The sequence below is a fragment of the Euprymna scolopes genome, chromosome 12, assembly GCF_053919585.1.
Source record: "Euprymna scolopes isolate OS-2025 chromosome 12, ASM5391958v1, whole genome shotgun sequence".
NCBI classification, from domain to species: Eukaryota; Metazoa; Mollusca; class Cephalopoda; order Sepiida; family Sepiolidae; genus Euprymna; species Euprymna scolopes.
This window is the reverse complement of record NC_136493.1, coordinates 108,284,337-108,300,087: the sequence shown is the minus strand read 5'-3', so window position 1 is coordinate 108,300,087 and position 15,751 is coordinate 108,284,337. Positions and strand designations below refer to the sequence as shown.

Sequence of the window (15,751 nt, the reverse complement as noted above, 5' to 3'; positions counted from 1 at the left end):
CATCCGTACTTACCGACATGGAACGGTCGTATTATTTTCACCATTTTTTAATTAAATTATTTTTCTATGTTCCTGTTTTTCAATTTTTCTTTTTTACTTTATCTTCCAAGATTATATGACCATTATCTTACGTTGATAATTATATGTTCATGCGTGCAATGGAAATATTAAAATCTTACATGTAAAACTTACGTTAAAAATGTAAACGTAAAAAAAAAATAGAAATAACTTTGGAAATTATAATTTTTTGGTTGAAAATATTGAATAAACACTTCTTAATTCGATGAAAATATTGGTAGTTCGAGAAATTTATTTTTCTTCGAGTTATATCGATTTTATCAAAACATATATATGTAAACACTATGTTAAAGTATTAATTCCAAATCAAACGAAATGCTTGTACATTACAATTAAAAGATCGACGCCCAAATTAATCAGCGATCAAAACTTGGCGTTGGTCGAAGAAAAAGTACATTGTATTTCATGTTTATCTTTCAAATTTTGTTGTACTCATTAGACATTTTGAAACAAATTCATGTATTACATAACATACATTTAAGAATGGATGATTTCAATGTTTTAGTTTTGTATGCTTTATATGTTATTAACTGATAATGGTTTTATTACTCTTCTAGGGAACATTTGTGGCCATCATGTATTGTTTTTTCGACCGTGAGGTGAGATTATTTTCTTTTGTATTCAACGTATCTAAAAAATTATTACATTTATTCAAATAAGTTGCACTTAAGTTGTATACCCCTCTTACGAAACAATATATAATTATTACAAGATATTTACACAAGGTTTACGCAGTGAGACGTTGTAGAGAATGAATTCAGAAATCCAAAACTGTGCTTATCCAAACCAGATATTACTATTGTGTGAAAGGCAAGTCAGTATCTATCTTTATCGGCGCAACCATCCATACATAAACACAAACACACGCGCGAGCGCGCGTATATATGTATAGCAAATCCTACATATGTTTACTGGTTTCTCACAATCAAAATACTACTATTTATTATGCTTAGTTTTAATATAAGGACTTAAATACAAAATAAATAGATGTACGTTATTAATTTCTACATCTGTTATAGGAAAAACATTATTTTTATCTTTATACATTACAGGAGCCAAAATTAATCTTTAGTAAATGAAGTTTTACATATAAATGGCACACAGAGAAAACACTTACATACTGGCAAACGCACACATAAATGCACAGAGATACAGACAAACACGCACACTCATATATATAGTAATGAAATTGTTTCAATTTAAGAATATTATATAACAGAATATAGTTCCTATTTACTTGCTCTCCCTCCTTCATACACGGGGGCAGAGTAAACACAAGGTCGGTTTTAATGTAAGAGAGAATCCAGCTCCTCAAAACTGGATACTCTGGATAGGAATAAAAGCAAAAAAAAATATTCTTAGTAATGAAGGACATCTCTTCCACTGATGAAAATTGAAAATGTGAAGTGAAGCACCAGAACAGACACTACACGTTGTTCCTGGCCAAAGGCCAACAAGAATACAGTAATTACTATTAGACTGTGCCGTAAAACTCACTTGCTTATATTTGTTCAGCTGTTTGTCAAGAATTTTCGTTAATCCAAATATTATTGCATGCATCATCATTGATTTAACATGAAAAATTGTTTGGGAAATTTAAAAATAAAACAGTATATATCCCATATATCTCCAGCTGAGTGGTTAAAACCTCATTTTCACACACACGCACGCGCGTGATTGCGCAATACATATATGTATATATATATATATATATATATATATATATATACAGTATTTTATGTAGTAACATAAAATGATGTATTTATTCTCATCATTATGTATTTCAACAGCACTCAGTAGTTAGTTGAGCTAGTATTTATATATGACGTATATAATTTGACCCTTTAGAAACTCATTTCTCCGGATAAGAACCAATTAAAAGTGTTTCACATGTCGGAATACCCTATATACGAAATTTAAAATCTGTAGATTAAAAAATCTCTGAGTATATCAATAAAAAACTGTGTTTATACACACAATTTGCAAAAAAATTCGATGTATATTATTTTATACATGTACAGTAAAACGAAACATTATATGACAGCACGTAATACGTATACATATATATATATATATATACATATATATATATATATATGCATATATATATATATATATATATTACTTGAGATGGAATTTGATGACAATTGTTGAAGAGCGATGGGATATATACTGTTTTGTTTGGAATCTGTGAATCAGTTTTCCATGGTAATCAACTTATGATGTCTACAAAAATACAATTCTTAATTCCTGGAAGCAAGCTTTTTTTTTTTATTATTTTTTTTTTTTATTACATTTTCACCCCAAACAAGGCACATTGCCACTTTGGTGTAGGGGGCTACTATCAGGGGAAACATCTACTGGGGTACTATGTAGGGATTAGGGCAGCGAGATGTTGGTTCACGTTGCACTTGAACTTATGCATATCAGTACAGTTGGGGAAGCAGTGACCCGGAATGGAATTCCAAAGTCTAGCAGTTCTGGGGAAGAAACTACTGGAGTAGAAGGATCTTTTACATCTAGGGATCTCTACAGTGTGGGGGTGGGATTTTGCAGTTTGTCGGGTCTGTCGAGGGTGTTCACGTCGTGGGGGCACAAGTGCTTGCAGTTCTTCAGAGCATTCACCATTATAATACTTGTAGAACAGGCAGAGGGATGCAACGTTTCGACGATGGGACAGAGGCTGAAGTTTTGATGCCAGTTTAGGGCCTATCAGATTTGCGACTCTCTTTTGAACCCTGTCAAGGAGCAAGAGACTAGTAGCCGATGCACCGGCCCAAATATGACAGCAATACTCCATACATGGGCGAATAGTGGCCTTATAGAGGTACAGGATACTTTCGGGTGTTAAAAGTTTTCTAGCACGGTAGAGAGAGCCCACCTTCCTTGCAGCGGCCCTGGCAATGCCCTCGATGTAACTGTTCCAACTCATGTTTCCAGTGAACGTTAGGCCAAGGAGCTTGAGAGACGTACTCTCAGATAAAGAGTCGTTGGCCATTGCTATAGGTGGTAGAGAAGATTTCTTGCAATTATTGAATGAAACCAGTTTTGTCTTGGTGGCATTGAACGTGACCATCCATTTTTGTCCCCATTCCACTACTGATTGGAGGTCATCCTCTAGTGTTTCTGCCATTACTTTAGATATATGTTCGTTTGTTTTCCTGTCGTGCCTGCTATAGAGTGTGGTGTCATCAGCATATATCCCCATCTCAGAGGCAATCTTGTCGGGGAGGTCATTTATGAATATCAGGAACAGCAGAGGTCCCAGGATAGATCCTTGGGGCACTCCCGCATTTATATCATATTTTTTAGATGTACGACCGTCGAGGACAACCTGGATTTTTCTCTTATCTAAGAAGGATTTAATTACGTTAAGTATTCTACCAGTGATACCGTAAGATCTAATCTTCCTGAGGAGACCCTCATGCCATACCCTGTCAAAAGCCTTAGATATATCTAGAGCTACCGCTCTTCCCTCTCCCGCTTTGTCCAGTGAATGGTATATGCGTTCAGAGATTACAGCTGATGTCAGTATGTATAATAATTATAAGCAAATCAGTTTTCCAACGATATATATATATATATATATATATATATATATATATATATATATATATATATATATATATATATATATTAAATAAAATATGAGAAATTAAAGTTATATTTAACTTTATTATACCATCAGAAAAATAAAAGAAAGTTTTGGACAATTTAGAAAAGTTAAATTAAATTATCTCCTTAACTTTTCTTTATTGATTTTATGATATAATAAAGTTATATAAAACTTTTAGTCTTCGTCTTTCGTTTAATAATATTGCTTTCTGCTCCTCTGGATAGCGTTACGCGTTTCTCAATATATATATACACTTGTGCCCGATATTATTCATACCCCTCGGATCTTTGAGATTTCTATAAGATTATTGCTCAAACCAGAAGGTAGACAATATTAAAGGGATTTCAAACAATAAATCAAGCATAAGCATTTAATTTAAACTCAACAAATAAATAAATTATGCAAGTTTTAAACATTATACAAAGAAAAACAATAATGGCACTAGTTCAAAATTATTCATACCTCTCTTACTAATAGTCAATAGCGTGCCCTTTATTCTTAATAACTGCCTCTAACCGTTTTGGATATTTATCAACAAGGTTTTTACAAGCATCAACACTGATTTTTGACCATTCTTCAATGCAGTAGTTCTCCAAATCCCTCAAATTTCTAGGTTTCCGCTTTTTAACCTCAGTTTTCAATATGTGCCAGAGGTTTTCGATAGGGTTCAGGTCGGGACTCTGGCTAGGCCATTCCAAAACATTAATTTGATTATCCTCAAACCATTTCTTGACTATTTTGGCAGTATGTTTTGGATCATTATCCTGTTGAAGGACCCAGTTTGGTCCTAAATGGAGCTTCTCCGCATCCTGTCTAATGTTTTTCTGGAGTATCTCCAAATATTGCTCCTTCTTCATGGTTCCATCTATCTTGACCAAACTACCTGGACCACTAGCCGAAAAGGAGCCCCAAAACATTAGGCTACCACCACCATGTTTCACCGTGGGTATGGTGTTCTTTGGGTTGTAAGCTTCTCCTTTCTTCCTCCAAACGTAAGAAGCATCCATATGGCCAAACAATTCAATTTTTGTTTCGTCAGTCCACAAAATACTTGAGAAAACGGACTCTGGAGAATTCACATGGTTCCTAGTAAACTTTAGACGTGCTGCAAGGTGTTTTCCGGTGTGCAATGGAGTCCTTCTTGGTCTTCTTCCTTTCAGACCATTTTCATGCAGAGTCCTTTGCAATGTTTGCCTTGATATTTTTATGCCAGAAGACTCCAGATTTTCTAAAATGTCCTTAGTAGTGGTGGTTGGATTTGCATTAACACTTCTTACAATATTCCTGGTGGCTCTAGCAGACAGTTTCCTTTTCCTTCCTCTACCAATCAAGTTGTTTGTTGTGTGGTGGCTCTGGAATTTTTTGATGATGCTCTGTACTGTTGCTGTAGGGACCTCAAATTTCTTGGAAATTGACTTTTAACCTAAACCATCCTTATGTGAATTCGCAATTTTAGTCCTAAGATCATTACTAAGCTCTTTTTTCTTCCCCATTCTAAAAATTTTTATTCTTTTATTGGTTTTCAGTTGATATCATTTTAATTTCTGAAAAATGCAAAAAAAACGAAATGAAATTAATCAAAGGTTGTATAAAAGCATTCAAAATAAGAATCAAACAGGAAGCAAACAGTCAGAAACTCGATTAATACTGAAAAAATAAGGGGGTATGATTATTTTTGAACATTGCAGATTTTATAAATAGCTGTATATTTCTTTTATTACAAGTATCCCGAGATTTTAAAATGACGAAAATGATCAGAAGAGGTTTATTAAGAATATGTATCAATATGGACGTAAACAATAAATTCTAACAAAGTTACACCTAATAAACTCAATTTTCAAGGGGGGGTATGAATAATATCGGGCACAACTGTATATATATATATATATAGATATATATATATATATATATATATATATATATATATATAGCTTTGCTGAAGATTTACTGTTTTATAACAATGATTTTCTGCTTATAGACATGTATATATATATGTGTGTGTGTGTGTGTGTGTGTGTGTATGTGTGTGTGTGTATTGCTCATTGCCCTACTTGGGAATGCTGATCGCACTGTGATAATGATAGATATTACTCTAAACTCCCGACCCCAAGTTATAGAGCCGTTGCTCAAAACTACAAGGTACGACATTAAGGCTGACTGGGATGGCATTAGAGATCACAACGGAGACGCCCAATGGACAAATATCTTTTCTCTTTTAGCAGAACAGTGCGGAAGTGAGACTACTGAATGGTTCAAAGTAGCAATTGAATTCCTACATGGAGGTTCTTCAGTAAGCACCACCCTCCCCAATGGTTTACTTCTTAATGCACAGCTGCCATTGCTCAGAGACAACATACATCCAGTAGATTCATCCGGCATAACTCCTATACAAACAAACATAAGTATATATAAGCTAGAAATAATTGCAAGAAAGAAGTAGCAACAGCTAAGAGTAAATATACTGAAACCACCAGGAAACGCATTGGAGTGCAAAAATTAGGAACTCGTGATTTCTGGAAAATCTATAATTATGTAATAAATAGTGGGCATTCGACAATTCCGCCACTATCAAACAATCACGAGGTTGTTTGCACGGCAACTGTGAAAGCTAAAATGATTGCACGTCAGTTTGCCTCAAACTCTACCTTGGACTCAGCAAGGCATTCCCACCCTAATTCTTCTTCTGTGGACAGAAACCACGCTAGATGATCCGAAAATCACGCCTTCCCAATTACATGATATTATAAAAAACTTAAACACCTCAAAAGCATGTGGGCCTGACCTCATCCCGGCTGTGCTATAAAAAAATGTTCCGCTGTTCTCTCTAAAGTCTTTAACAAATGCCTTAACGCATCTTGCTTTCTGGCTACTGGAAAACTGCTTTTGTGGAACGAGTTTACAAAAACTCTGGCGAAAGAACTGACCCATTAAATTATCGCCCAATTAGTCTCCTCCCTCTTTTCGTCCAAATATTTGAGTCCTTAATTAATCAAGCTCTAGTCCAATACCTTACACCTGCTAACCTTCTGTCAGACCACCAATATGGATTTAGGCAAGCCCGTTCTACTGCAGATATTTTAACTGTAATCTCTCAACGTTTATACCAATCACTGGATAAAGCAGGGGAGGGGAGGGCAGCAGCCCTTGATATATCTAAGACTGTCGACAGGGTATGGCACGATGGTCTTCTGTTGAAAATAAAATTGTATGGAATTACTGGACGAATGCTTAGCATAATAAAATTCTTATTAAATGAGAGAAGAATCCAGGTTGTCCTTGATGGGCGTATGTTATTTCTGATATTCATATATTACTTACATGATAAAATTACCTCTGAAATGGGTATATTTTCCGACGAATCACGCTCTATAGCAGGCAAGTGTGGAAAACTAATGAGCACATATCTAAGGTAATGGCCGAAAACCTAGAGGAAAACCTCCAGTCTGAAGTGGAATGGGGTAAAAAATGGATGGTAACGTTCAACGCTGCCAAGACAAAGCTCGTTTCGTTTAATTATTACATGAAACCTTACCAACCACCAACAGCTATGGCTAGAGATACTTTACCTGAGAGCACTTCGTTCAAGCTTAACGTTCACAGAAAACATGAGTTGGAATAGGTACATCGAGATAATTACTAAGGTCGCTGCAAATAAACAGAGTTCTCTCTATCGTGCTAGAAAGTTACTTACGCCTGAAAGTATTCTGTACCTCTATAAATCTACCATTCGCCCGTGTATGGAGTACTGCTGTCACAGTTGAGCCGGTGAATCTGCTACTAGTCTCTCGCTCTTGGACAATAGGTCCCGAACTGTGATCTTAACTCCAGCCATTGTCCCACCGACGAAATGTTTCATCCCTCTGCCTGTTTTACAAGTATTTTTATAGTGGATGCTCTGACGAACAACAAGCCCTTGTATCCCTTCGGCGAAAATACCTCAGACAAACCCGACAAGCAGCAAAGTCCCACATCTACACAGTTGAGATCCCTAGATGTAAGAAAACCTATTACTTTAGTAGCTTCTTCCCCAGAACTGCAGGAATTTGGAATTCTCTTCCGGTTTCCTGCTTCCCCAATTGTACTGACATGTAGAAGTTTAAGTGTAAAGTGAACAGACATCTTGCTGCTAAACTCTCTACGAAGTACCTCTGAAACTTAGGTCCCTGATAGTAGCCCCTACATCAAAGTGGCAACATGCCTTGCTTGGGGTGAAAATGTAAATTTTAAAAAAGAGATATATATATATATACACTTGTGCCCGATATTATTCATACCCCTCGGATCATTGAGATTTCTATAAGAATATTGCTCAAACCAGAAGATAGACAATATTAAAGGGATTTCAAACAATAAATCAAGCATAAGCATTTAATTTAAACTCAACAAATAAATAAATTATGCAAGTTTGAAACATTATACTAAGAAAAACAATAATGGCACTAGTTCAAAATTATTCATACCTCTCTTACTAATAGTCAATAACATGCCTTTTATTTTTAATAACTGGATGTAACCGTTTTGGATATTTATCAACAAGATTTTTACAAGCATCAACACTGATTTTTGACCATTCTTCAATGCAGTAGTTCTCCAAATCCCTCAAATTTCTAGGTTTCCGCTTTTTAACCTCAGTTTTCAATATGTGCCAGAGGTTTTCGATAGGGATCAGGTCGGGACTCTGGCTAGGCCATTCCAAAACATTAATGTTATTATCCTCAAACCATTTCTTGACTATTTTGGCAGTATGTTTTGGATCATTATCCTGTTGAAGGACCCAGTTTGGTCCTAAATGGAGCTTCTCCGCATCCTGTCTAATGTTTTTCTGGAGTATCTCCAAATATTGCTCCTTCTTCATGGTTCAATCTATCTTGACCAAACTACCTGGACCACTAGCCGAAAAGGAGCCCCAAAACATTAGGCTACCACCACCATGTTTCACCGTGGGTATGGTGTTCTTTGGGTTGTAAGCTTCTCCTTTCTTCCTCCAAACGTAAGAAGCATCCATATGGCCAAACAATTCAATTTTTGTTTCGTCAGTCCACAAAATACTTGAGAAAACGGACTCTGGAGAATTCACATGTGTCCTAGCAAACTTTAGACGTGCTGCAAGGCGTTTTCCGGTGTGCAATGGAGTCCTTCTTGGTCTTCTTCCTTTCAGACCATTTTCATGCAGAGTCCTTTGCAATGTTTGCCTTGATATTTTTATGCCAGAAGACTCCAGATTTTCTAAAATGTCCTTAGTAGTGGTGGTTGGATTTGCATTAACACTTCTTACAATATTCCTGGTGGCTCTAGCAGACAGTTTCCTTTTCCTTCCTCTACCAATCAAGTTGTTTGTTGTGTGGTGGCTCTGGAATTTTTTGATGATGCTCTGTACTGTTGCTGTAGGGACCTCAAATTTCTTGGAAATTGACTTGTAACCTAAACCATCCTTATGTGAATTCACAATTTTAGTCCTAAGATCATTACTAAGCTCTTTTTTCTTCCCCATTCTAATAATTTTTATTCTTTTTATGGTTTTCAGTTGATATCATTTTAATTTCTGAAAAATGCAAAAAAACGAAATGAAATTAATCAAAGGTTGTATAAAAGCATTCAAAATAAGAATCAAACAGGAAACAAACAGTCAGAAACTCGATTAATACTGAAAAAATAAGGGGGTATGATTATTTTTGAACATTGCAGATTTTATAAATAGCTGTATATTTCTTTTATTACAAGTATCCCGAGATTTTAAAATGACGAAAATTATCAGAAGAGGTTTATTAAGAATATGTATCAATATGGACGTAAACAATACATTCTTACAAAGTTACACCTAATAAACTCAATTTTCAAGAGGGGGTATGAATAATATCGGGCACAAGTGTATATATATATATATATATATATATTATATATATATATATATATATATATATATATATATATATATTCATGTGTGTGACTATGTATTTTTATGTGTTTGTTTGTATGCAGGCGTTGTATATTCACGCCTATAACATGTAAGAATCTGTTTACCTGATCAACCTTATCATCTCTCTCTGGTAAAAATAAAAAACATTTTTATTTTTGCGTATTAATAGATTATTATCGCATATTCGAAAAAAAAACATATTTTATCATAAACGATTATTTCCACTTGTGCATATTTTTATTTCTCAATTTTTAGACATGCGTGGGACTAAAATTTCTGTCTTAGTTGCCTATCTCAATGCTGATATTTGTAATATGAAATGATTTTTCCAATTATCAATATTGTTGACGGCTATCTCTATTAAATGTATTGATGAGTAGAAATTATTTTCTTTACACCAATCTATTATCATTTAAATAAAACTTACTATGCCATGCTTTTTTATAGTATAGAATCATTATCATAAATGGGAGTTCGCTTTATTTTATATAACAACATTTTTAGAATCATAAAGATCAATATCAATAATATTTAATAGATTGTTTATTTAAGAATCCATTTTATAAACATATTGATGTGTCGTAATCGAGTTAATTCATTTTATTATTGTTTTTTTTTTTTTTTTTTGCAATTTTGTCCAGGCAATATCTGTGATAAAGCGATGGTATAATCAGCAAAAGGAGTCGCTAAGTGGTAACAATTCCAAACGTGTTTCCACCTATATAACGATGTACACGGATCCACTCACAGCAAGTAACAGTACGAAAACAGTTGATGCGGACATGCCAGCCGGACATGCATGCAAAATGAACAGTGATCCAGCTTCCCCAGAAGAAACAGTTGAGGTGATTTCTATCTAACTCACTCTTTCAATCTTAAACTATTTCACGGTCTGGCTTTCTCTTTTACTTCCTCTGTCTTTCTCTTGCTCTAGCTTTCTGTCTCTCTTTCTCTCTCTCTTTCTCTCTCTATCTCTCTCACTCTCTCTATATATATATTATATATATATATAGTGTATGTAAGTATTTAATTATTATCGTAAAAAAATAATTATGTCAGACCCTTTTAGAAACTCGTTTCTTATCGTTGAGCAGCTTTAGTTGAATTAAGCCGGTCAACTTAGCTGTTATGCATAGATCATCGTATAACGATTAGATAACTGTGACTAACGTAAATAATATTTAAAAATTAAGTGTTTAAATTCAATTTTATTTCTCGCGGTTAACGGTAGCCGATTGGATACGGTCTTTGCTAATCAAGCCATAGATGGCTCGAGTTACCGGGGTCGAGTCCGTCGATTACTGTTAGTCGTGACACCCTGCACAGACGATTCCTGAACGGATGAAACACTAGTGTCTGTAGATATTTAATTATTGCAGTACAAAATATGTTTTTATTCTAAATTGCTAAACCTAAGTGTAGAGACTTTTTCCATTGCATGTGAATGCATGCAACTCGTCCCCCCACTTTTTGAGAGAAGACAAACACACACACACACACACACACACACACACACACATATATATATATATATGCGTGGTTTTTGTTTTCTTTTCGTTTTATGTTGTTTTACTGGAAGGTCGCCGCCTTTCAGGCACGTAGGTCACACTAAAATAAGGATTAAGTGTTAGATAAATGTCGAGACAACTAGATTAATTACAGAGAAATTAGAATAAGTCTATATTAAGAGGACGGCTCAATATAAATATATGTATATTTGATTTGAAGATAACCATGTACTGCTACATCTGGGTAGGAGCTGCTAGAAAAGACTTGTCCTGTCTTGATAGAGTTCAAAATAGACTTCTTAGTCCTTTTCTCTTTCCTACAACCTCTATCTCACAGAAGAGATGTTGCGAGGTTGTCTCTGCTTTATCGTTATTTTCATGGCAAGTGCTCGACTGAACTTCAATATATGCCCCCCTCGCCAAACTTTCACAAGAGACACTCATCTTGATGAAAACACTATCAGTAATTCCCCCACTCTTTATCTGTGCCTAAACCTAAACGAAGATTCCATGAAAAAAGCTTATTTCTTAGAACTGCACGTCTGTGGAATGGTCTTCGGTTTTCTTACTTTCCAGCTGACTACAATATGGTTGTCTTCAAGTCTAACGTAAACAAGTTTTTGATAAGCCGTTCCATATAAGTAAACAAATTTACCGAATTTCCATTACTAACGATTACTATATTTTCCGATTGTCTACTGTGCACTCTTAACCCTTATAATAGAGTGATCTCTGACCTTGATAAGTGGTTATGCCTATGTAAAAAAAAATAGTAAGCGGAGAAGCAGACACACGGTATTGGTTTCACAGCCGGACAATCGAGAAAATAGCCTATGCTCCTGGGATTTTCGTTAGGTTCCTTATTAAACAGCAGTAATCCGCCTGACTGGACTTTAGCAAGGCTCGAGCCCATGTATTTACACTAAAATATAGTATTTAGGCACTCTTTCAGTATTTGACCAGACTCCTCGAAATGTTCAGTCAATCTTGCCTCGGGCTCAACCGGCAATCGCCGAATTTAGCCGGTGTTGTTCAAACATTGAAACGGTTAATCGAGTTTTGTTGTTTTTTTTTTTTGTATTATAAAAAGGTAATTTTAAACTTATTTTTTGGATGAAGGTGTTTTTTATTCTGGTTACTTTTTTAAATTTCAATTCAATGTCTGAACTTTTGATCAGCCTATGAAAAACGCCGTTGACGACTTTCGAATTTGTAGAAATTAAATGAAAAACACACACACACACATAAAGATATTAGTTTCAACCCACAATAAACAATGGCAAACACGGGAATTAATTTATACCTTTTAGAATAAAGATACAAATATCGGAGTTGTCTATATCTTATTGCCAGAAGAAATTGCTATCAACAGAAATGAGGTGCAAAACTTGTACACAAAATTGTGTACTGAAACGAAGAGTGTGTATGAAGAATAGTTTTTTTATTGTGGAGATGCACTGTTGCGCAGTGCAAACAATGAGCCTCCTTACGCACAGGATCGTTTTTTGACCAATCACATTTGGAGACTTCCAAATTCAGAAAGATTAATTATTTTTGTGGTGTACGATATGACTACCTGTAAAACATGCGAAGGGAATGCGGTATTGTTTTGCAACATATGTATACAAACTGGAAGAACTTTATTGAAGAAATTTTCCAGGCGTAAGGAAACCTTATCAGATCAAAGGTGCAGGGCAAAAAATCAAAATATACGAGTCTCTCTACAAATAAAAGAAACACATGGAATCGTTCTGGGTGCACGGTGACTATGATACAAGAAGAGTTTCTTGGTGACTGTGCCAAAGTGAAACGCCGAAACTCTCCTTCTAATTATAAACAATTATATTATGCCGGGGACCATGGCCGTATCCAACTATTGGAAGGCCTATAACAAAGTTGGATAAGGATTCTCTAACATGACTTTGATCATAGTCTGCACTTTGTAGACGCCGCGACAAGGGAAACAACAAATCACGTCGAAAGGGTGTGGACGGAAGCAAAATAACAGAGAAAGACAGAATGAGGAACCAACCGGAAACTTTTAGGTACATATCTAATTAAATTTTTGTAGAGATAAAAATTTGGAAACGATCCTTTGGTCACCATCTTAAATCACATCTTCTACCCTATCTCCTACCTCTTTACCATTGATAGCCGTTCAACACTCGACCAAAGTAATCATTCTTCCGAAATATCCTTATCTCTAGAAAAATTTTCCACAACGAATAAACAGCCGTCACAAATATTTGTTGAGAAAAATATTTGAAAGTTTTCTTAAAAAATGATATTTCCGTACTTTCACTTTATTATTTACAGTTTTTATAAAAAATATTCAGATGCAAAACTGTTGGAGACATCCATCCATGGGATTATTGGATTATCTCATGACGTCGCTTCATCTGGTGACATCACTTCCGATAATGAGTACCGGTGCCCGGGAGTCAGAGATTGGTACGCGACCAAGGAGGTTGTGTGCAAACGCCCAACAGTTGAGTAATGGTGTTGCTCAACCCGCCTTGCCTGTAACATATATGAATACATGTCTTTTCCTAAGAGTCCTGTGTTCTTTTCGTTTTTATTACCATTTAACACCATAACAAAAACAACTGTTAAATAAAAAAAAAACATTTACTGCAATTTTTGTAAAGATAAAATGTAAGTGTTTTTAAACAAATAAACTGAACTTTAACTTAGCAATTAACGATAAAAATAATTTATATTTTCTTGAAAAAATTGTTGAATAAAATCCATTGCAGTAGATTTAAGGTATGTTTTTTTAAACTTGTTGTTATCGTCTTTCTATTATTTTCCGGTTTGTTTTAAAGTCATCTACGCGTGTTACTTCGCCCAGCTTAATCCGGTGATTGCCGGTAGAACGCGAGGCAGGTCGACGAAAAATTCTGAGCATCCAGGTCAAATACTGAATAGTAATTTTAACAGAGTTCAATGCATGGATAGACCTAGAAAATTAAGTATAAAGTATTGATATGTATGTAAGTATGTGTGTATGTACGTATGTATGTATTGTGGGTGGAGAGGGCTCCTGTAAGTCGTGGCGAACGCAACTTCTCTAAGAGAAGGAAACCCATGATATAAAATCGGCGGCGACTGCTGCTTCAAATGATGTTGATTGCTCTTCTTTTTGGTTCAATGTGGCAGTTGTTTAGAGATTCGGATTGTCTCAGTGCAAAGTCTTTCCTCACTATAAAAAGCTTCGAGCACAGACATTATATTGCAATGGAATATACATTTTGCAATCAGTGTGTATGTAGCCTGAAACGGCAAACGAACATTCAATGAGGATTGATGTAGATCTGGGTTTGAATGGCAATAAATGCTCTGAAATTCTAGGGTCTGCCCTGGTAGGATTTCAGGGCAACCCAGCTTGAACCCGGTCATCACTGGATGTGCTGGACTATAGAAGGTTCATAGAAGTGACCGTCCGGCACATGATGCTAGTTGCGCTCATGCCTGCCTCATTTTAGCAAGAGATATATTAAGTAATGACAATACTCGAGGACGAGTTGCTGTCATCATGTATGTATGTATGTATGTATGTATGTGTGCATGTTTTTATGTATGTATGTATGTATGTATAAATATATATATATATATACATATAAATACATGCATACATATATATATATATAAATTAAGGTACGTAGTAATTTTACGAGATTTATTGTCATGATAACGAGTACAGCTACTATATATATATATATATATATATATATATATATATATGACTACTTCATTTAAAAGCATAAATCAATTTACAAATATATACTTGTATACGTAATTTTTTAGTATTTACTTCAATAGTGCTTAATATATCGGCAGATCTAGGGACTAAGATAAGGCTGGGGATCTATATGTTTTGGTTTCGATTCTATTGATCTCACGCAAGTCATTATTGCTGTTAACTGAAAATGTGATGGCCAGCAGAAACTTCTTTAAAAATGATAAACATAAAATAAGCAGGCAAACTCTTTTAAACACATGATTTAATATGCAAATAAAAATAACATTATTTTCTTTTTTTTAATTGTCCATGATCTAAGGCATCTTTATAATCAGAGACTTTTATCGTGTAAGCATTAAATCAGCGCTGCGAAAACAGTCGCGTTCTTTTAAAGAAATTCGGGGCCGTTAGGATTCTCTGTTCGAGATTGTATTACTTTGTGTAGTTTCCAAATCCTTAGATACCCCAGAAATTTTACCTGCCTCAATTTGAATTTAGTTTCCGAACCGTCAAAGAAAAGACGATGGTTGGGGTCATAGCCTGTTAACTGCTGAGACATTATATTGAACAAAGATGGCGGTAAAGAAGCAGTGCATTTCCGATCCTGAGCGTTTAATAATTGCCAATAAAGAGATGGAAGCGAAAGTCAAACGCAGTTCCGATCCTGAATGTTAAGTAATTGCCAGTAACAAAGATGGCGGCGAAGAATCAAATGCAGGTACGTGACGTAGACAACGGTGAACTGATTGAATCCAAAATTCGACAATTTTTATAGTAACTTTGGAATCTTTTCATTGGTTCATTATTATAACTTTATGATATAAAAACGATCGTCGAAATCATTGATGCCATACTCCCCGTTACTCGTGATGGGGAAGGTAACCTAGCGG

General features: G+C 35.1%; 1 protein-coding gene across 1 annotated transcript in view; it reads left to right on the top strand.

Moving 5' to 3' along the window:
- Nucleotides 1–15,751, top strand: part of LOC145291449 (calcitonin gene-related peptide type 1 receptor-like) — a 299,341-nt gene that overhangs the window by 277,651 nt on the left and 5,939 nt on the right. The window contains exons 12-13 of the mRNA XM_080137306.1: nt 636–677; nt 10,253–10,456. Coding sequence (XP_079993432.1) covers nt 636–677; nt 10,253–10,456 — 246 coding nt within the window. The remainder of the gene's footprint in view (nt 1–635; nt 678–10,252; nt 10,457–15,751) is intronic.